Genomic DNA, 23,707 nt, shown 5'->3' with positions numbered 1-23,707 from the left:
CAAAAACTTTGTTGTTTACCGGGTATACCAAAGGAGAGACTTTTCAAGGCAAAGAGAAGCCTCATGGGAGTGCAGGCCTGTGATCCCAGCACTGGGGAGGTTGAGGCAGAAGAATCAGGATCTGAATTTGGAGTTGGGGGTGAGGGGTATAGAAGGAAGAAAGGAAGGGGAAGGAGAGAAGAAAGCAAAATCACAGTGAGAAGCAATAGCTTGCAGAAAGCCTCACACACACACACACACACACACACACAAACACACACACACACACACAAACACAGAGTATAGGCAAGCTTAAAGACACCAAGCAATTAAAGATGGAAAAGTAACAAGGGCCTTCTACCTGAAGACCTTGCCTTTTTAAAGGTTTGGAATTTACCGTGTACTAAGATACTGCATGGCAGGTGGGCAGCAGGATGTAAGATTCAAATATACTATCACTCAAAACAGGAGGGACCATCAATCTAGTTTATAGAAGGAGCAGAAAGGTCAAAGGATTGATGGAGTACCTACACTAGAGTCTTCCATACCATGGCCTTTGGGATTACAAGAACTACAGGCAAAAAAAAAAAAAAAAAAAAAAAAAAAAAAAAAAAAAAAAAAAAAAAAAAAGGCACAGTCTCGAGTCCTATACCCAGACTCAGAATCCTTGATGATGGGTCCAGAGGTCTGCGTTTTAATGAGGACCTCAGATGCCCGAGAATTAAAACACGGAACTACACCCTAACCAAATATCACTAAGCGTTTATGAAGGAGATGGGTGAATGCTCAGGGAGCCTGGCCTCGGCCTTCCAAGAGGGACTGAACGGGTGTCACAGCACCCCAAGAGGGGACAAGCAACTGATGAGAGTCACCTCTGCCAGATCCGGTGGGGGAAGTCTGAAGTGTGGCGCCCTCCCCTCCGGGTTGCCATGGAGATCCGGGCCCTGCTGGGCGGGCCGACGCCACTGGGAACCGAGGCCTGGGCTCCTTGGGAACCTGACTCTTCGCTCCCTGCAGCCGATCCCTAAGGCGGCCTCCCGAGCTCAGGTGCGGTCTGGAGAAGCGTCCCCCCGGGGGACATAGTGCGCAGCCTAGAGAAGGACCCTAAGCCAGGGCGCGGCCTAGAGGAACGCCCCCCTTAGGGACCCCGAGAGCGGAGGGCGTGACCCGGCCCGAGGGGACACCACGAGAGTGTCCCCTGAGAGACCCGGAGCGCGAGGGGGCGGCCCCGAGGAGCGCTGTCTCCCTCCCTCGAACGTCCCCGCTGCCCGAACCGGCGGGTGGTGTGGCTGCACTAGAAACAAACGGCCTCCGCGGGCCGCCTCCTCCCGGGGCTCCCGAGGGCCTGTGACCTCCCTCCAGCCCCCCAAGAGTGGCGGCTGCCAGCCCCGGGAACCATCCCAGCCCCAGACCAGGGCGGATTCGCGGAGAAGGTGATTGAGGCGCTTAGTCCCTTGGATGGTGATGATGCCAGGCCAGGGAGACCTTAGGACACTTGCTGGGGTCTGTCCCCAGTAGGCTGTGGCCAGATCGGTTCCTCTCAGGGGATCCAGTTCTCCAGCCGGCCCTCCCACCCTGAATGCAAGTTTTCCTTGCAGTTGGAAGTATGGGCTGTTCGGGTGGATAGGACGCGCCACCCCTCCTTGTCTCTAAGGTCACAGGAAGGGGACTACCAACAGAGGTGCTGCAGAAAGTGATTTACTGGGACAACCTTTTCTTTCCGTAGAGACAATGCTTAAGACTACATGGAAAGCACTCTCCCGGACCACCTGAATTGTACTTGAACCTTGAATTATGACAACAGAGGCAAACATGCTGGACCCTACAAGTGAACTAGAGTTTTTTACCCAAGAAAATATGGAGGAGATCTCCCAGCTGGCTTCCCTGGAGATGTTAGGGGATGTAGTCGCCAAGAAAAAATCTTCAGCCATTATCTCAGAAAAACCTAGCTATCCAGACTCCGTGTACGTTATGGCAGCGAACATTTTTCAGGATATTCGAGTCGAAAAGTCGCCAGACAGAGTCATAATAAAGTACGGGAACGAACCCCTGCCGTCCTGGTCCCAGTCTGAGGATGAAACTTTCCAGCGCTCCTCCTATGAACTGGCTTTCAGTGCCCTGAAGTGTGAGTAATTCCAGTCTGGAAGGTCGGCGCTAGGAGAAAATAGCAAGGCGTGGTGGCTTAGGCGCAGTTCAAGGCCACCCTGGGCTATAGGGAAGACAAGGAAATTTCTAGAATGCAGAATGCAGCCTAGCCCCTCAAACAGTGAATTTTTTTTTTTGCACGTGTATATGTTTGGCCAGTTACAACAGTCTAAACATGAGGGGGTCCTAGTGAAATTAGTAGTTTTCCTTGTTCTAAGACAGGTGTAGTGCAGTCATTAAAATGAACGGGAGCCAGCATGCTTGTACAGGCCAGCTGCTGAGCCAGGAGGATTCTCTCTCTCTCTCTCTCTCTCTCTCTCTCTCTCTCTCTCTCTCTCTCTCTCTCTCTCTCTCTCTCTCTCCCTCTCCCTCTCCCTCCCTCTCCCTCTCCCTCTCCCTCTCCCTCTCCCTCTCCCTCTCCCTCTCTCCATCTCTCTTCCCATCTCCTGCTTCCCCTCCTCACCTCTCTCTCCCTCTTTCTCCCTCTTTCTCTCCCTTCCTCCCCAGACAGGGTTTCATTATGTAGCTCAGGCTGTCCTGGAACTCTCTCCATAGACTAGGCTGGCCTCAAACTCACAGAGATCCACCTGCCTCTGCCTCCCGAGTGCTGGGATTAAGGCGTGTGCCACTTCACCTGGCCGCTTCTCTACATTCCTGCTGAATTTACAACTTGTATTTGAAGTCACGAGGCATCAGAAATTTAAGGGAGACTGGGGAGAGATGAAGGAAAGTACAGTCTCTAAAAATACTTTTTAAAAATACAACAGTTAAGTCAACCCCAATCAAGATTACCTAATTCTTAGCCAATAGCTTTAATTTGGAATGCCAAATTTAAGCAGGATTCTCCTTTCTAATTTGCCTCTAGAGTGCTAGACCAAAGTTTCCAGAGGCCTTCATGGTGGTTAAGTATCAACTGCAGAGTGTAAGGTTAACTGTGGGTAGGGCACAGCCAGAGATCGCTTCTAGGAAGAGAGCTGTCAAAGGATGTGGAGGTTCCTCTTGTAGAATTTCTTATTTTTATTGTGTGTGTATGGATGCTTTGCCGGAATGAATGGACACCACATGTGTGCGGTCGAGAAGGAGGCCAAAAGAGGGCATTAGGTCCCCTGGAAGAGACGGTTGGTAGGCAGCTGCTATTGAAGGGACCTAGATCCTCGGAAGAGGAACAAGTGCTCCTCACAGCAGAGCCATCTCTTTGGCCCCCTGGAATTGTGTTTCATACTAATAGCTGCTATAAACTTTATACTGGTTTGTAAAGTTAAGTTTAGGTCCAGAAAGACAGTACAGAAACGTTTGGAACATCAGCAGCATGGCCAATGATGAGTGGATGACCACGAGATCACTCAGAAGAGGCTAGTAGCATTTTTATGATTTCTTTAGTGCTAGGAGGCCTTGCTGAGAAAAGGAAGTATGAAATTGTTAGGTAAATTAAAATACTCCTATTGATTAATTAGACATAAATATACCTTGTCTCCGAATGTGATGCAGCTCAGCTCTGAAACCAGGAATTTCTCATCACAGAAAAGAAAATGTAGTGTCTAAAGCAATGGCTCCCACCTGGAGGGTAGTGACCCTTGGTGGAGTTAAACAGCCCTTTCACAGGGGTTGCAGATGAGATATTTACAGTACAATTCATAACAGTAGTAAAATAACAGTTATGAAGTAGCAACAAAAATAATTTTCTGGTTGGGGATCACCACAACATGAGGAACTGTATTAAAGGGTTGGGTGGCAGCACTAGGAAGGCAGAGAAGCGCTGGTTTAAAGCATCTACTTGTTAGTTCTCAGCTCCTTGTTTTCTTGTGCTCATGATTTTTGTTTTGTTTTCTTTGCTTGCTTGTTTGTTTTCCACACAGGGTTTCTCTGTGTTATCCTGGCTGTCCTAGAACTCACTCTGATGACAGGCTGGCCTTGAACTCACAGAGATCTGCCTGCCTTTGCCTCCTGAATGCTGGAATTAAAAGTGTGCACCAGCACCGCCCAGCCTGATTTTTTTCTTTTAGATTATGATTTTTGTCTCCCACACTTTCCCACCAGTACAATTCTGCACTTTACACAGAGCCAATTTATGATTTTGCATTTTCTCCCTGGACAGTGGAATGTAGCTTGATCAGCTATGATAATTAGTTGGTATTTAATGTTAATCCAATTTTAGGTAGTTTTAATTCAAGTTTAAACAGTTTTCTTAATAGAATGTTGAACCTTATCTTTAGAAACCAATAATAAAAGCTTGAGTTTTTCAACATAAAATTTAATCATCAATTACATTGTTGTTTTTGTACCAGTATCATGGAGATGTGTGTTTTTCTGTCCTGTACCATTTCCTGTTTTATGCAGAGTCTTGTGACTACTGGATTTTTCTTATTGACCCAAATAATCTTTGTCATTATTATCTTGAACCTTTACAACCTTGCTTTTATGTATTATTTATTTGTCAGGGTTTTACCATGTGGTTCAGAATATATGATAAGCTCTGGGTTTGTTGCCTCCAGCACCATGTTACAAACAAACAAACAAACAAATCAGAATTTCAATGTAGTGAGTTTTCCAAGATAAATAAATACCCACTACTTTAAATTTTTTGAGAATTCTTAAGCATTTTATTTTATCTTTTGTATTATCAGTGTGCTGCAAATATTTTCATGTGTTACTATGTACACTCCTGTGTACACTCCTGTGTACACTCCTGTGTACACTTGCACTCCGCTTTGCCATTTTAGGGTCGAAGTGTCACGGTTTAGAAAGTAGATTTCATTTGTATTCTAGGAGTCTTGGCAAAGACAGTCACTTCCGTGCTGTCCTTGGTATTACTCAGAAAGCATTAGCTTTTGAGTATCTGAAATTTATATGACAGCCTTACCTTGAGATAGCAATTTAAGCAATAACTATATTACACAAAACTATAACTAAACAATAATAGATACAATATGTTCTGTGTTAGCTCTTTCTCTTAGCCACCTTATGGTTCAGTATGATGCTTCTTCAAATGAAGACCACCACTAGACCCTCTTTACCAAGTAACCCCAAAGTAATCCACCTCCCTCTATTTTTGTTCTTTTTTATTTATTAAGACAGCTCTGGCTGTCCTGAACATACTATATAGACTAGGCTAGCCTTGAACTCACAGAGATCCTCCCTGCCCCTGAAAGTGCTGAGATTAAAAGCAAGCACCACCATGGCCTGCTTCTCAGGTCAATTTTTGATTAAAAAAAAAGATGAAGTTATTAATAAAGTCTGTTCCTATAAAATAGAAATTGAGAGAAGTTTGACTTTTGTCAAAATAGAGTTTGAATAATTTTAAGAAGAATCTCTGCATACTTCAAAGGAATACAGATTTGTTTTTAAAGAAGGAGTGGGAGCTGGCACATACCTGTTATCCCAGCACTCAGGAGGCAGAGGCAGGAGGACTGCCTTAAGTTCGAAGCAAGTCTGCATTACATACCTATACCCTCTCTCAAAAATCCAAACAAGCAAACAAATAAATAAATAGATAAGAAAAACCTGTGAAACAGTCTAAGAAATGTATGAACAACAAATAAATGTTTTTAAAAGCTTGAGGAAGAGAAACTCCTGAAATTGCTAACTTTTTTGCTAAATTGTATTTCTCTAATTTCTCTAAGTGTATGAAGTTGTTGAAGAATTTAACTCCCACAGATTGACCATGGCATTAACCTGGCCATCTTGAATTTTTTTTTTACTTGCCAGTGTATAACTCAATAAATGCTTCACGTATGGTTCAGTTCTAGTTTTTGTGAATTAGAAATTATAGCTAAGGGTTTTCCAGACCACTCTTCAACAGTTCCCTAAAAGGGTTTGTAGAACTCATCAAATGTTGTATATGCATGGTTTAGTACAATAGAGGGATACATATTAAATCAACAAGCGTTATTCAGGGGGCAGAGTCCAGGAGAGAACAGATGCAAGCGACACATTGTCGTTTCCCAGGGAAGTCTTCCGACAGTGCTTGACGTCTGACAAGGTGAAGGGAACACTGCCAATGAGGGGCGCTCACCTTGGCCTTGCTGTGTAGAATTTTTGTTGAGATTTGCTCTTAAAAGAAGACATGCTCAAATGTGTGGCTGACTGACTGGTTACTCAGACTAACTTCTGTAAAGGTCAGGATAATAAGGCATGACTCAGGGTCCAAAGTAAACAAAGACAGTTAGGACTACACAAGTTATTGCCAGGGCTTAAGGCAACTGCCTAAGAGCCAGTCAAGGGCCCTGTCTTTCTTTATAATGTGTAGTTTGTCTTCTAAAGCCTGTCGAGTTACTGTTGACTGCATTGTGATTCGTTAGGAAGATGAGCTAGAACTCCAATAACCTCCTATGCTTCAGCTATTCACTTAAGCGACGGCAATAGTACTTCTTACTTGTTTAGCTCTTTTTTTAACAAAGTATCTAATTTCATTTGCTATAAATGGGAAGAATATTCTCATTTACAAATGAAAAAACAGAGGAAGCTCAAGGAGATATTAAATGGTTTGCCTAAAAAGGCAGCCATGGGAATAAAAAGAGAAATGCATCATCTGGATGGAAGAGTAGCAATGCGCGTCCATAATTCCAGTTTTCTGTGGGGACATTGTTTTACTTTGACTGTATAATTGTCTTGCATTTGTTAGTAGCTGTTCTGATTTGCTCAAAGGACTAAAATAATTTTGTCAAGTTTCCTTTCCTTGCCCAAAACACAGAATACATTGAATAAAGTGTAGCTATTATTTAAACTGATATTTCAAAGTAAGAAAGTCGTGTAACTTTAGCTACATGAAGCTGAAACCGTCTGCACAACACCAAAGGTAGTTGGAGGAGATTGTTTCGGCAAGAGTCCTAGAAAGCACGTGTGGTACTGGCAAAATCAGGTTCTGTTTTCCTTCATTCTACCCCTGTGGTCCCGAGTGACTCCAGAGGTCAAGTTTTACAGCCCACACATGTTCACTTAGAAGTCCTTCTTGGCTATGGAAATTATATTTTCTGTGTCAAAAAAACTGAGATTTATGCTGGGAAATTATAAAGTTGATAGGAATTGGTTTGCAAGTACTAAGGATGAAAAATGCTCAACTTCCCTTTCCTTATAAAGGAAAATGAGAGCATTTCTTCATATCCAAAGCTGCTGGTTTAAATATGTATAATGCTTCCAAAAAATTTCCTATGAAAATTGTAGTTTCCACTTCATCAAGATTAGTCTTCTTTGATTTTCTCATTTCCCGAATAAAGGTAGAAACTCTGTGTCTACATGATAAAGAATTGCTTTTTCAAGAACGCTGAATGAATCAAGACTAGGCCTTACTGTCTGTTTGACACACACACACACACACACACACACACACACACATCAGAAACACTCATGAATCCAGGGGAGAGTTGAGAATATGTTAAACCATTCCTACCTGTCACCTAAGCAGTGACTGTTCTGTCCTCTGTTTGAACTGCTGTCCTTATCAAGATCTTTACATGGCCACTCTTGTCATTTGGTTCGGAGTTAGATAGTTCATCTGTGTCTTCACTAGTAAGTTTTACCAGATACTTAAGTTAAAATTATGTCTCATAAAAGTCGTGTGCATGAATAGAGGAAGATAAAACGCTTCCCATTCATAAGGCTAGCAAGAATCCTGATAATTAACACCAGAAGGCTATTAAATGAAAATAACTTCACCCATAAACATAGAAAATCCAGAACAATTATTAACAGTATTAATAACTAATATGCCAGCAATACTTAAAACTGAAACTATCAAGGCGGCCTAACATTTTTCATGTTTTAACGTACCTGGCTCTTTTGCCTGCATATATGACTGTACCACGTGCATACAGTGCCATCAGAAGCCAGAAGAGGGCACCAAAGCCCCTGGAACTGGAGTTACAGCCAGTTGTGAGCCACTATAGGGGTGCCGGGGAAACTGGAAGAGAAGCCAGTGCTCTTAACTGCTGAGTCATCTCTCCAGCCCTGCTATTTAATATTAGTTATATCTTCTTAATACCTTTCAAAGGTCATACATTAAAAGTGAAAATTCCTTTATGACTACATTGCTAATGCTTTGACTATGAGTCTCTGTAAAGCCTTAACTGTAAGAGCCCAGGATTCATAAAGATTATAAATATTTCATCTTGCCGTTGTAACTTATGTCTTTACGAGGAGTCAAGATGCATTTTAGATGTGAAAGTAATTTTACAACATTATTTAATGTATTTAATTTAAGGTCTTTATTTTAAGATTTGATATTTTGGGTAATAGACTTTTCCCTTGTCTTGCAGATCAAGATATTTTGGAAACTATATTAATAGACAGCTCTGTCTTCCCAAGTACTACAATAGTAAGTAACCAACTGTTAGAATTAGTCACTTCATTATTACTTCTTAGGAAATGTGAAAATTCACTCAATCTAATAATAATCTTTGTAATGTTGAGCCCGCTCTAAAATATGTTTTTTCCTACTTCTAATGCTTGGATTTTGACCCTGGCCCCGTCATTTTGACTCCTATACCCCAAACTGTCTTTTTGGACAAACTACATTCCCCGCTTCCTCCCACCCCTGCCTTTGAAGACCTTCTCTTAGCTGGGTGGTGGTGGCACACACCTTTAATACCAGCACTCAGGAGGCAGAGGCAGGTGGATCCCTGAATTTGAGGCCAGCCTGGTCTACAGAGTGAGTTCCAGGACTGTGCAGAGAAACCCTGTCTTGAAAAACAAACAAAAACAAACAAACAAACAAAAAGAAAGAAAAAAAGAAAAAGGACCATCTCTATTTCTAAATCTAACCATACTATGTAAAAATGATTATGTTCTTATTCTGTTATAAAAGCAAAGGAATATAAAATATTACTGTTATCCATATTCACCCCTATCCTCAGAGGATCAAACACAAGCCTTCAATCAGGCTAGGCAAGCATTCTCCTCCTGAGTTACATCTCAAGCCTTTGGATATTGTTTCTTTAGTTTTCTTTATGTATGTTTCTCCTTGGTAGCCAGATCATTTGAGCAGTCTTATTATTGTGATGCTGTACGATTTCCAAGATAGAAAATTTCAGCCCCGTGCCTTTCCCGATAATGAAGAGTCCATATCAGAAGTTCAAGAAGTGGAGAGCCTGCTTAACAGGTAAGAAGAGGTAAAAGAATGTTCACACAAAACCCACATTAGCGCTGTCCCTTACGGAACTTCTGTAGTGGAACTTAGCAATATCTGGGTCTCAAACATTTAGGAAAGGATGTCAAAGTGTCTTGAGTTCTTTGGAAAACAGCCTTGAATAGTTTAAATAACTAACTTTAGAGCAATTTTTAAGATGTGGAATTGCATGGTCCAGTATATAAACATGTGGGAAATCTTCACAAATTTCTAATAGTTTCAGTATGTGCGTAAAGTAAACTTAATTCGAATCACCTAATGTTTGCTTCCTTAACTGATGCCTTTACAAGAAAATCTAACACATAACAAGTAGAAAATTCCAACACTATACAAAAATTCATGGTTCTGTCAAACTAAAAAATGCCTGTCTAGTTAAGAACAAACTGATGTGTTCAGTTTCCTCTTTATCCTAAATATCAACAAGACACTGCCATGTGGGATAATGAAGAGTATTCGTCTTGAAGGGAGGCAGGAAAGGTAACAGATTAAGAGTGGAGTTGAAAGTGGGCGCATTGTGTGTCCTGTGTGTCAGTGTTACTGTGTGTTATGTTCAGATGGTGTCCCCAGAACTCAGATGTTGGAAACTTAATTGCCATGTGGCACCAAGTGCATTAACAACGAGGGCTTTGCCCTACAGGGTGTATTGGTGCCATCGTTCTTACTTTTACCTTTTTTGGTTTCTTCTCCTTTTCTTTTGAGCATATATATATATATATATATATATATACATATATATAATATATATATATATATATATATACACACCTATATATGTGTGTGTGTGTGTACATATATGTGAGCACGGGTGTATCTGTGTGGAGATTAGAGGGCAATTTCACATGGCTTCCTCGGCCACTCCCTTCCTTATTTTTAGGTACAAAGTCTCACTGACCCTGGAGCTCACTGGTTGTGTTAAAGTGGCTGGGCCAGCAAACCCCGGCAATTTTTCTGTCTGCTCACTGAGCGCTAGAATTACAGGTGCTGCACCTGGATGTTTTATGTGGGGCTAGGGGTTTGAACTCAGGTCCTCATGTTTGTACAATATGCAATTTTCATACTCTGCCATCTTCCCATCCCTGTTATTTTTCCTTGGAAATGGGGTCTTATGTACCCCAGAATAGCTTGGAATGGCTTATATAGCTAAGTATGACTTTGATCGTCTGATCCCCCTCCCACAATCTCCTAAGTGCTGGGGTACACACACACGTACACACACAGACACTCATGCAAACACATTTTCATGGCCATCATAACTTAGTCTCAGACTGGCTGACGGGAGCTCAAGTTAACTGAGTTACCCAGAGAAGTCAACGCACTCCAAGAAATATCAGTGTATGGTTTCATCATTGAAAGACGAGGTGACACTGCTAGCCAGGGACCTGGACTACGAGGCCAGAGAAATCAGAAGGTTTTACTGCTTAATGAGGGACTTCAGATCCCTAGATATCTTCCTTTCCTCATAATATACGACATCCTCCTTTGGACCATAATGCAGATATGGTTGTATGGCTACCCATATAACCTCTAGCCCCAACCCAGGTTCATATGAAACCAGGTCTGGTGGTACATTCCTGTAACACTGGGAGATTGAGACAGAAAGACTTTGTGAGCCAGGGCAGCATGACATACACAGTGAGACCCTGGTTGTTGTTTTTTTAAATAGTAATAAATGCAAACCTTATCCAAAATTAGTCAGTCACATTATACTCATATCACAATATTCTATGTAAGAAATGCCTGTATTTAATAATTGAATTGCAGAGAACAGCAGAGTTCTGCAAGGGAAATATGTGTATAAAGATAAAGGTACATGGGGGCTGGAGAGACGGCCCAGTGGTTAAGAGCACTTACTGCTCTTGCAGAGGACCCAGGTTTGGTTCCTAGCACCCACTTGGATGGCTCACTACCTGTAACTTCAGCTCCAGGGCATCTGATATTATCTCTTGCCCTCTGCCAGCACCGCACTCGTGTGCACAAATGCCCTCTTCTCAAACACACACACACATGATTAAAAATTGTAAATTAATTCTTTAAAAAAGATACACTTAGCAGTATATTTTTTTTTAAAGTGCTGTGTTACTGAAGTTGGTTTCAAACTCCTAAGCTCAAGCGATCTTCCCACCTCAGTCACCAAGTGCTACCCTGCCCAGCATAGCCAAAGTATTTTAATACGGCTCTTAACTCAAACTGTCCTCAGTTAGCTTGAGCAAGAATGGAAAATGTCCCGATAGTGGGAGTTCTCACCTGGGAGGAAATGGAATTGGGAGTAGGAAAACTGGAAGGAGTTGGCTCCTTTAACCCCTGTACCCTTCTCTTAGTTTCTGTCTCATTCCCTGTGAAGTTCCGTCTTCTGCTCCACTTCTCTAGCCCGTGTTGGGAGAGCCCTGTTGCTGCCCCCTGGTGTCTGCCAGCTAGTTTCTTTTCTTAGACTAACTTACTAGCTCTATAGCTGGATTCTAAACTCCTGTCAGAGAATTTCCACACTGTTCAGCCTCAAGTCTTCCATATTATAATTAAGGCACTACCATCTACCTAATATTTGTCTTAACTCATGCCTCCTCCCCCGCTTCACTCTGTGATAGCTAACGCATCAAATCCTGTGACTCCAATTCCAAAACTCAGGCGAATCTCCTCATCCATTCCTACCTTTACTACTGCCACCCAAATCCTTACACTATGAGTAGACTCTTCACTGGATTCCGTGTGTATACTTCCTTACCCTGATCTGTTTCATAGGTCAAAGAGAGTGAGATTTGTTTATCTTTGAGAAAAGGTCTCCAGTAGACCAGGCCGGCCTTGGACTTGCTGTGTGCTGAGTCTGGCCTTGAACTCAGGATTGTTTTGCCTTCACCTCTTAAGATGTTGAGATTACAGGTGTGCAGCCTCCTGTCCAGCTAGAGTGATTTATTTTAAGATGAATTATGTGGTCAAAATGGAATATCATGGATCAGACTTAGAAAATGTGTAAAATTAATGAGGTAAATGTTCTAGCTTTTATGTAACAAACAGCCTAAAAATTGATCCTGAGAGAACAAAAACAAGTAAGTTGAGCCTTAAATAGTCTTGGCTCCATGCCTACAGGGACTTTCCAATTGCAATATAGGAAGTGGAAAAGAACAGTCTTGCTGAGTTAAGGAAGCAGAGACCAGTTTTAAAAGGCTGCAGCGTCCTGTTTTTCTCTGTCTAAGAGGTGATGTGTATTAAATGCCTTGTGACTGTTAGGCTGACTATGCAGGTTATCTGTCACATTTGCCCAGAGATGTGCTTTTTCTTACTTCCCCAGTTTTCTTATTGCCCATCATGCCCCAGAGTATGTCATTTGCCTAAAGGTCCCATAAACAATTCTTAAAACTGAGTTTTTCCTATCATGTTTTTTTTTTTCTGACTTTTTTTGGAACCTCTTTGATCATTTAGCCTTCCTCATGGAGAATCTGAAACAGATCATCTGTAGAGGGTCAGTCTTATGTTTTCAAGCAGAAGATTTTCTCCTGGAGTCAGGAATATGTTCAGCTTGGAACTGGAGAAGATAGTATAAGAAGTTGCATTGGAGTAAGTAGCTGAGCACAGGGTGACCAAAGGAACAGAATTTCATCAGACTGACAGCTGCTTCTCTGTCACTATAATCTACTTGGTTATCGCTCCCATGAACTTCTTGCATATCAGATCAGTAGATGCCACTATAACCTCTGCTGTTGCTGCCATGGATACCAACAGGCCAGCTTTAGGGACTCTCCCAGGAAAGCTACAGAAGCTGTGTCACTAGAGATCTTAGAGAAGGAACCTCCAGGGACTAGTGCCCCAGGAGTGCCCTCAACACCCCAACAGGGAACCCAAGACTTCTGGAACCCAAGCAGTGCTCCAACCAGCACACTCCAGTCTGCCTGTCTTAACTGCAGCGACGACGGGTGAGGAGAGATCATTTCCGCTGCCGTCAGCTCCTGGAAGTGTCTGTTGATTCCGTGAGTGAATTTAAGCCAAGGACAAACATGTTAGGAGGGAATAACGCAGAGCACAGTCCAGGGTCTAGAACAACATGCAGGACTCCCGTTGGTGAAACAAGACTCTCATAATCGAGCAAGTGGGCATCAATATTCTGTATACTTACCTTGTTCTTGTTCCCCATCTCAGTTGTGCCTTATTTGTATAGCATCCAAGGTCACTGTGGTAGGCTAGCTGGCCCCACTGTTCATGTCTTACATAATTTCTCTTTTCACCTTTGCCCATAGCGTTTCCTTTTCCCTTTTTCTCTCCCAGAGAACACAGACTGGCCAATTTCACAGGGGGGTCTCGATTCGCCCTCCAGAGAGACAAGACTGTTTCATGTCATCGGAATGCACACCTATCGCCTTCTCTTTTCAGCCCACCTTTAAGGAAAACTCCCATTCCCCAGCTTTTTGTAAACCACCATTCCCCCGTTTATGTGCATTGCTGTCCTCTACTTCCTTTCTAGCAACCGAGAGCTGATCACTAGTCCCACCATGGCTTCTTCTCTTTCTTTTCATATCCATAATAACCTAGGTCACATACTGCTGTCATGGCCCTTTGCTCCCTATGGCATTGGGTACAGGGAGGGATCGCTCCCGCAGTGACGGTGTCAGTCAGCCACGACCCTTGTCTCATAGTGGGTTTATCGCCGCAGTGACAGTTTCAGACAATGCCAACTGTTGGGGGAGAACTTGAGACAGGCCTAGTGCTCGGAACACCAATCTATCAACCCTTCTACAGCCAGTCTCTTAGGAACTCCCCGGCGTGGAAAGGGTGGCTTGGAATAAGAACAATTCTGCCTGCCCCATTTTTCCACATTCTAACTCCAGAAGGGCAAACCTTGGTGCAAACCACAAGAACCATGACAACCAAGACAATATACCTTCTCTAAAAATGACCAGTTCCATAGTAACCCCCTATAGGAGTGACTTAGATAAAAGCCTAAACAAATAAAGAAATGAATGATTATCTATATGTAAAAGAATCAAACCAGATCCTTTTCTTATCTTGCACAAAAATCAAACCCAAGTGGATCAAGGATTTTAAGACTTGAAACTCTAAAAGTGCTAGAGACAAAAATCAAGATATACATGGCAAGTTATAGGCATAGATAAGGGCTTTCTGAACAGAACTCTGGGGGTTCAAGAAATAGGTCAGCAATCGATAATGGAACCTCATGGAATTCAAAAGCACAGGAAAGGAAACTGTTAATCTAATAGAGTAAAGAGGTAGCCACGGAATAGGAGAAAATCTTTGCCATCTGTATATCTGATAGAAGATTATAGACAAAGAACTAAAAACACCTAAATATTATAAAACAATCCAATCATAAAATGGGCTTTGGAACTGAACCAAGAGTTCTCAAAAAGAATACAAATGGCTAATAATTTTTAAAAAGTGTTACACATTCTTTACCATCAAAGAAATGAAAGTTAAAACTACCTTGAGACTCTATCTCTCTCCAGTCAGAAAACAAACGAAGGGCTAGAGAGATGGCATACTAGTTAGGAGCACGTGCTGTTCTTGCAGAGGATCCTGGTTCAGTTCCCAGCTCCCACATAGCAGATCACAACCGTCAGTGACTTCTTCCAGAGGACATCACACAGTTTTCTGGATGCTGTGGGCACTGCATGCTTATGGTACACTCGTATAAATGCAGGTAAAATACCCACAACAAAGTAAAGTCTTTTAAAAGAAAACAAGTCAGGTGGTGGTGGTGCACACATTTAATCCCATCACTTGCGAGTCAGGGGCTGGCAGATCTCTGTGAGTTTGAGGCCAGCCTGGTGTACAGAGTGAGTTCCAGGACAGCCAGGGCTATGCAGAGAAACCCTGTCTTGAAAAACAAACAAACAAACAAACAACAGTAAAGGAAACAAACAACAGCAAATGCTGGTGGGGAGGTGAAGAAACAGGAACCCTATTTCGTGTGGGGGACTCCAAAGTGATAGAGCCACTGTGGAAACCAATGTGGCTGTTTCTCAAAACGCTAACTAGAACTGCCATATGATCTGGGCTGGGCACATTCCCAGTGATAATGCATCACGAGAGAGCTATTTATACATCTGTGTTCATCGTTGCTGTATTCACAATTGCTAGGAAATGACACAAGTCTTGGTGTCTATCAGTTGGTGAAGAGAATGCAATTATAGTACATAAACATAATGAAATTTTACTCAGCTGGAAAGAAAGACGTAATTATGAAATCTGTAGGAAAATGAATAGAACTAAAAGTATTCTGAGTGAGGTGGCCCTGGCCCCAAGACAGATTTCACATAAACTCGGAGCTGCTCCGAGTTTCCATTTGTGTTTCCCGTTCCTGTGTCTCTCCACACCTCGTCCTGGGGTGTGGATTTCAGAATTAGTAGGTACCTTCTGGCCCGAGGGCTCCTCTGCTTCATCCGTTGGCAGCACATCTCATGTTCCGCTTTACTCTTGGCCACCTTCCACTCTCTTCCCTTTTATTTTAGCTGGAATTTCACTCCTAGGAACTATGCCTTGACTCCCATAGCAAGGACCCTTTAGTTCAGCACAGCACAATGAAACGCTTTTCCTTGTTATTAGTACTTAGGACATCTCAAAAAAAATTGTTGTTGTTGTTGTTGTTTCCCACCAGACTCTAAGCTTCGTATGTCAGGAGCAACTTCTTTCTGGTCCACTCAGTGGTTTCTGGAACTTTGAACATTGCCTGCAATATATAGTAAGAAAACAAGTGTATTTGCTCAACGAATTCATTACTATTTCTCTACTTTTAAGTATCCCTCTATTTTCTGCACAACAACATCCTATCTTCAGTCTGCGTGCTTTGTTGTGATTCCCCTCTGCGTCTCCCTCCACCCTCTGCTCAGCAAATGTGCTGTGCAATTTAATGTCCCCACGTCTCTATGGCACTGTGCCTTCTGTCTGTGTGTCTTTTTCCCACCGTGTCTGGAAAACACATGCTTTCTCTGTCTCCTCCCCTTTTGTGGTCTGGAAAATGTTGCTTGTCCTTTACTAATTAACTCAAGCTTTTCTAGAAATCCCTTTGGGCTAGCATCAGTATATTTCTTCTTAATGCATTTACTCTGTTCTTTGTGTGTCTCACAGCAGTCATCGCGTTATGCTGGGATTGTTTCTATGTCTTTTTCTGCATCAAGCTGTCAATTAAGGATCAAAATCATTTTTGGGGTGGGGTGGCAGGGTTTTATTAGGTAGCACTGGCTAGCTTGAAACTTGCCAAGTAGACCAAACTGGCTTCAAATTTGCAGCAATCCTGTGTTTGCTTCCCTGGTGCTGGGATTACAGGCAGATGCCTTTACAGACCCAAATTATTGTTTAGTCTTTATAGATCCAGATATCATTACAGTATTTAGTTACTAGTAGAAATGTGATAAACATATTAATTATAAGATTTTCTTAGCCATACTCAAGTAAATTTTCATGTCTGTGCAACAACCTTGTTCATTAGATACTAACTGCTAAAGTAACTACTTGTAGAGCTTAGAAAGGTTAAATAACTTGTCTAAAGGCATGCTGCTAATGATTGGTGGAATAAAACTTTGAACTCAGGTAATTTGATTCAGAGGCCGGGCAGAAGAGAGAGGGAGTGGGAGGGAAGAGAGAGAAGGAGGGAAGAAGGAGGGATGGAGAAAAAAGGGGGAGGAGACAGGGGTGGGGGAACATGCATATTATAGGCTTGCAAATATCTAAAGATAGATCTATGGAAGGGAGTGGTGGAACTGTTGCAGGAAGAGCCGCTTGAGGCTGAATTACTGGTGTTCTAGTAGATATCATGCTAAAGCTTAAGGATTCTGCCCTGTGGCTAGTGCACTTTAGAATTATCTAATGATGCTTAGAAAGGAGTCTCTGATGCGTGTGAACGGGAATGCTGGTGAAGGGGACAGCTGGGCAGCTGAGGTAGCAGAAATTAATCAGATAATCCACTTGGTAGCATTTATTATGTGTGGCAAACTCGAACTAAGTTGGTATTTGGAAATAAATGATCAAAATATTCTGTAATCAAACATCTACACATGTATACTATAGAAGAGCAATTCACAGTCTTGCTTAGTCTTCTGTATGTGTCAATATGCTATCATTTTAAGTCTCCTGCTGCAATTTTATAATACAGCCCTAAGTTTACTGTCTGCCAAAACCACCCTCTTCAGGTATTCCTGAGTGCCTCTCTCCAACCTACAAATTAAGATTTTTATCTTGGCAAGAGGGTGTGAAATTTAGACTCAGGAGTTTGAATGGCATAAGGAAAAGAAATCAGGGTCCCGTACTTGTTGCCCATCACCAAGGTCTGCGTCCTACTATCTTTCAGGGTGTGTGTTGCTGGCCGCCTAGCAATTCCTTAAGGATGTCCCCTTTTTCCTAAATACGCATCGAGTGGACCTCAGTTTGCACTTGACCCTCTTGTCACATCTGTGCCTTAGTTTTCCTTTATTTCAGTTGGATTCCTACTGAGAAAGTTCTAGAAGAGGCACAAAGAAATGCTATTTACACTCGTTAAAATGTATTGTGTCTTCGTAGGACTAATGTTCTTCTTTTCTCTCGTTTGTGACTGTGAGACATTGGGGTGTTCGGAACTAAGCGGGGTTTGAGAGAGACTAATGAAATCTTTGGAATGGTATCAGCACACACCATTGCCATCTTGATAATATTAACCTGCTGTGTGTCTGTCCTGTGCTAAATACTGTGCACATATAAGCACAGTAATGCTAAGGTAAGCTGATGACCCCAGAGATGGGAGAACTGACGCCGAGAGAACGAGCGACGTCCCCAGGCCTCACAGCTGCTGAGCCATAGCACCTGGGTTCACTTCCGGTTCGTCTCACTTGAGATTCTGTGCTTATTCCTTGAACTATCAATGTAATATTTTAGGAGTATATAACTACACAGCAGCAAAACAGAGCAGAAGATCAGGACTGTTTGGGTTTCTATTTTTGAATATCACAAAATTTTATTTTAGCTTTCAAAAAATTGAAATGGAATGACAGACAAATTTGTTAAAATTCAAAATGGGACTTTGTAAATGATTCAAATGGAGAATTGATAGTCTTGTTTCACGTTCATGGTCATCAAGAATGAGTTTTCTGTCTCTAGCTCTAAGACAAAGTTGGCTGCATCATTGGCGAGATGTCGAATCAAACACGACGCCCTTTCAATTTACCACATTCTACCAGAGACGGTTAGAAAACAGGAACAGAGGGCCTCCACTTTGCCTCTTTATGCTTGGATAAATACTGGTAAAATCAGGTATGCGTTTCAGTCCAGTTCTTCATTTCTATTTCAAAACCCTATTATTTTAAGATAATGTAACAAAGACTTCCTTTCTTATGGGTGAGGCCACATTTAGGGAAATGATTAGAATCATAGTTTAATTTTAGCTCTTCCCATCAATTTACTAAATTGATAAGATTATATTAATATGTTATACTTTATGTTTCTAATTATTTTTTAACTTTGCTAAAATTGTTTTATTACATGCAATATGTATAGTGATATTTCTCATTGTTGCAGGAGCAAATGTATTAATACTAAATATATTTTAATGCATTCTATTTATAATTTTGCTTATATTTGCAGCCTTGAAGAAGTTTATAGTAGTTTGAGGAGTAAAGGTTATCATAAAGTCAAATCTGTACTGCATCTCGATGACAGAGTTTTTGCTGTGGATCAGCATTGCTATGATGTTTTAATTTTTCCAGCTCATCTAAAAAGAGATCTTATAAATATAGATCTTTTCAAAGATTATAAACTTATTTTTCAGGTAAACTGCTATTTATTTTAATTGTGAATTGAATACTACTGCTTACCCAAACAATCCTTGTACCTAAAATCAAATTTAAGGTGGATTAATTTAGTGCTCTAAGGTTTAGCCCCCTCCACACACCAACATTCTTTGGTTGGTTCGGTTTTCTTGAGACGAGATCTTGCTATACAGCCCAGACTACCGGGAATGCTTTATCTTGCTCAGGTTAGCCGCAAGTTTATGGCAATTCTCCAGCCTCAGCCTCCCAAGTGCTGGGATTAGGCCCAGCTCCCACACCCATGTCCTTGGATAGAATCTCTTAACGTTTCTGCCTTTTATAATTTTCTCAAACATCTCAGTTTCATCTGATCTAGCAGCAATTTAGATGGCAGTGTAATTGGAAATTAAAAATAGTAGTAGTGGGTGAGTGGGGTTTCATGAAGGGGTAAGAGTGGAGGCTAAGGGACTGGAGAGATGGCCCATGGGTTAAGGGAGTACCACATCAGGCTTCTCAGAACTGCCTGTAACCCGGACTCCAGAGGAACTGACACCACCTTCTTGCCTCTGTAGGCACTGCCTTTGTGTGCACAAATTCCCGCACAGCCACATAATTAAAAACATTCACAACACAAAAGAATGGAAGCCAAGCCATAATAATGTATAAATCATATTTTGCGATTTTAGGATTGGCTTGTCACTATACAAAGAATAAATGGTAGACATAACTTAGGTTAATGAGTAAGCCTTTTGTTTTAAATATGTTTCTCAGTTATCTTCATTGACTTTCATTTAGACATATATTAAAATGCTATACTAAAATGGGTCAGGTATCTTTTCAGAATTCCTACCAAGTGCTTATGTTCATTTAAAGTAAAATTAAGTCATCTTATTTTTCTGTTACACATTTTGAAATTCTAACCATACTATTTTCTGTAGGACAAATCTCGAAGTCTTGCTGTCCACTCTGTAAAAGCTTTATTAAATATGGATGATGATATCCTAATGGTCAACACAGGCTCGTGGTACACAGTTGCCCATATGTCAACATTAACAAATAATAATACCTCAAAAATATTTGTATGTGGAATACAATCACAAGATAAGGAATCTGAACTGACGAACCTTTTTTCAAAAATGGGATGCCAAAGTATGTGCAAATATTATTTGATGATTATTTTCTAAAAGAATCTAGAAATATTCGAAGTGTTTGAAGTTTTACTATGTTGTTGTAATATAAATTATATGTGAACCATCTTTCTAAAATCCTCGCAAACCCGTGTCGGGCTGTCTGTGTTTAATACAGGACTGATAGCTCCAGGTTAAAGTAATTAGCTTCTAGGTGTTTGGGGATTGGGCTGCTTTTCTCTCTGACAGAATAACATCTGATTCGAAACATCATTTAATAGATGAAAAGATATTAACATAGATGTTTAATTTACAAAGGGAATATTAGGGAATAGAAATGAAGTCTTTCATGCTCCTAATTTTTAACATCTCATTGGATCCTGAAAAGACCACACTCACTAGAGGCTGCAGAAGTAAACAGAATGGGTATAGAGTGGCAGAGCCAGAGAAGCAAACAGTATGCAATTTCAGGCTAGGAAAGGTAGCAAATCAAATCCCAGATATCTTCCATCTTAATTTCTAGTTGAGTTAAGGTGACCTGGAACTTAGAGTAACCAGTCTTAGGTGGGCCCACTCTACCTGCTAGAAGCAAAAGTAACTTCTCGCTGGAAAAAAAAAAAAAACAACTAAATTTCAAGTTATCTCCTATATATCCAAATGCAATGTCTGGCACTCAGACAAAAAGAAAGACATGACTCAAAAAGTACTAAACTGAAAAGAAAAGAGACTGTGTTATTTTAGCTGAGAAATGGTAGATCAGACTCAAAGAGAGTACACTGGACAGGAATGAGACCAACAGAGGATTCAGATACTGGCTCTGCCAGCTGTGGATTTAGCCGGGGCTAATGGTTGCGAGCTACTCAGCTATGCTAAGCAGCCTGCATAAAATAAGTTAATACCATGGGCATCACAGCGTGGCTGCTTAAGGCAAAGACAAAGCATAGTCAGCAGTAACTGAAGAGGCTGATGGGAAGCTGTAGACTTGGAGCAATAAGACAAGCCAAAGGAAAAGACAAAAATGCCGTGTGTGCAATGAAGAAATAAATGGGCGGGGGAAGCCCAGTAAAGGGAACGTGTGCATAGCATGCGCGACAGCCTGGGTTTGCTCTCCATTACCGAATAAAAGGAAAGAGAAGAGAAGAACTGAGAAGAATTTCAAGCTGAGACTGGCTTTACCCACACATACATGCACGAGCCCCCCATATACACGTAGTTATAAATTTAAAAACATCTTTAAAAAAGAGGACCAAACATACACGGATACACTAAAGGTGAAAAACAAAGGGGAAAGATTCACTTCACAAGAAAATTTGACACGATGTAAAAATCCACAGCAGTGGTTGCAGTGTAAAAGCAGATGAGTAACAGAGGGGGGCAGGCAGAGTCCAGACAAAGCCTGCACTTACGGGGCTTTAGCCATGGCTAAGGTAATAGCAGAAGGCTCAGGAATAGATGATCTCTTTGTAAACTATTATAGGAAGAAAACTGACACTTCATTTCAGTGTATATCTAGAATCTCCTAGAATATGTTATAAAAAATATATTTTATAACCTGGGGAGTTTATTTAAGAGTTCTTCAAAGGAATGTATAACACATTGATCATTGAAGATTTATTAACTGGATACCAGAAAATATTAAAGGTTCTTTATAGTAATAAAATAAAATAAGTTATAGAAGAAGCATTTCAATTGATTTTTATCAATAATGCATAAAATTTTCATGAATTCACAATAAAAACCACATGCTTTAGGCTGGAAAGATGGCTCCTTGGGTTAAAAATAAGACACTTGCTATGTAAGTCTGGTGTTTGAGTTCATCCCTGGATCCTTTATAAAGGTGGAAACAGATATCCGATGCCCTTAAGTAAATTGTCTTCTGACCTCCACATGTGCATCATGTCACACACATGCATACATACACATATGCACACACACATAAAATGATAATGGTAATAACAAAAGTGATATAACTCAATAGGAAAAAGTACAAAAGACATAACCATATATTGCACAGAAAAAGAATATACTCAGAGCAAAAACAAAACAAAAATTTACATTAAAAGTAACAAAAACCAATGGAAAGGTAGTCAGGGAGTTAGAATTAGAATGTTGCTGCCACATGCCTACAGAATGATTAAAATAGAAAAGACTGGCAACACCATGTACTGACAAGCTTTAAAAAGGCATGAGAAATGTTCCAATACCATTCATGGAACTGTAAATTTAAGCAACCAGTTTGGAAAAACTAGTTATTAAAGTCACATGTGTACCTGTAGTAACACCCAGAATTTCAGGTCTGTGTAGATGACCTCCCTGTCCCCACAAATAGTGCAAATATGTGCACAAAAACTATGTGCAACAATATTCATAGAAGCATTATGTCTTTCTAACAAATTTTTATGAATTTCTAGCAATTCATAAAAAGTGGGTTGTTTAGCTCACAGATCTGGATGTTCAAAAGCATGGTGGCACTAGCATCTGCTGACCCTTCTGTCTGCATCACAGCATGGCAGATGGCAGAACTGTGGACAAGAAGAGAGCACATGGGAGAACAGGAAGCCAGAGATCAGGGAAAGCAAGTTACGCTGTTTTAAGATAGTATAGTCTCGTGGGGAACTCAGTGACCCTCGTTCTGGGGGCAGTGTCCAAGTCATCTGATTGCCTTCCAAGACCGTCATCTCCTAGAGATTACATTTTCTCCCTTAAATACTGCCACATTAAGAACCAAGCTCCTAACACAGGAACTTGTTGGTGACAGACTACATCTAACTATAACATGTTACTTTCCATAGCCTCAAACTAAAAACAACCTCAGTATCCATCTAATGGGATTATATACAGAATAAACTATTGCCATACCTAACAACACAAATGACTTAAAATGTAATATTCATCTTCTAACTAATGTGGAACAGATTTTTAAGACAAGTAGTGTTAGTGCAATTTAGAGGGGCAATATTAATAATAGAAACAAAAAATTTTAATGATTTATTCAACACACATTTATTGATGGATGTTATGTATATATCTGTTTATCACTGTCTTAGAGGTCATGACATTAATTTTGTTCTGTTTTATAGCAGTGAAACAAAGTTTCACTCATGAAATTTACATTACAGTATGAGATGATGAATGTTTGAAAAGTACACACACACACACACACACACACACACACACACACACCAGGCAGTCCTTAAACCTTTGGTCTTCCTGCCTCAGCCTGCCATGTGCCAGGGTTACAGACTGTTATTTGATTTCTGTTGTTGTGGCTGAACGCTCTGACCAGAAGCAATCTGGGGAGGAAAAGGGTTTATTTTACCTTACCCTTCCAGGTTATAATCTATCCTTGAGGAAAGCCAGGACAGGAACTCTAGGCAGGAATCTGGAGGCAGGAACCATAAAGGAAGGCTGCTTAGTGGTTCATGCTCAGCTAGGTTTCTTAGATAGCCCAGGTCCACTTGCCTAGGGATGGTGCCACCCACAGTGGTCTGGGCCTTCTTACATCATCAATCAAGAAGATGCCCCTGAAGAAATTCTCACAGCTAATCTACTTGAGGCAATGTTTTAACTGATAGCCCCCTTCCCAGGTGACTCTAACAGCGACGACACACACATAC

General features: G+C 41.2%; 1 protein-coding gene across 4 annotated transcripts in view; it reads left to right on the top strand.

Annotated features, from left to right (window-relative positions):
• The first annotated feature begins 1,791 nt into the window (after nucleotides 1-1,791).
• The window catches only part of Nsun7 (NOP2/Sun RNA methyltransferase family member 7), a 41,457-nt gene continuing 19,541 nt past the window's right edge, over nucleotides 1,792-23,707 (top strand). For 3 of the 4 annotated variants that reach the window (XM_038325069.1, XM_038325080.1, XM_038325063.1), the window contains exons 1-6: nucleotides 1,792-2,104; nucleotides 8,376-8,438; nucleotides 9,091-9,217; nucleotides 18,317-18,469; nucleotides 18,800-18,983; nucleotides 19,902-20,112. In XM_038325069.1, coding sequence (XP_038180997.1) covers nucleotides 1,792-2,104; nucleotides 8,376-8,438; nucleotides 9,091-9,217; nucleotides 18,317-18,469; nucleotides 18,800-18,983; nucleotides 19,902-20,112 — 1,051 coding nt within the window. Of the gene's footprint in view, nucleotides 2,105-8,375; nucleotides 8,439-9,086; nucleotides 9,218-18,316; nucleotides 18,470-18,799; nucleotides 18,984-19,901; nucleotides 20,113-23,707 lie in introns of all 4 variants that reach the window. The other variant, XM_038325056.1, reaches the window with a different exon arrangement.

This window comes from Arvicola amphibius, chromosome 1, assembly GCF_903992535.2.
Source record: "Arvicola amphibius chromosome 1, mArvAmp1.2, whole genome shotgun sequence".
Taxonomy (NCBI): domain Eukaryota; kingdom Metazoa; phylum Chordata; class Mammalia; order Rodentia; family Cricetidae; genus Arvicola; species Arvicola amphibius.
Note: the sequence above shows the minus strand (reverse complement) of the source record. Positions and strands in the feature narration are given on the sequence as shown.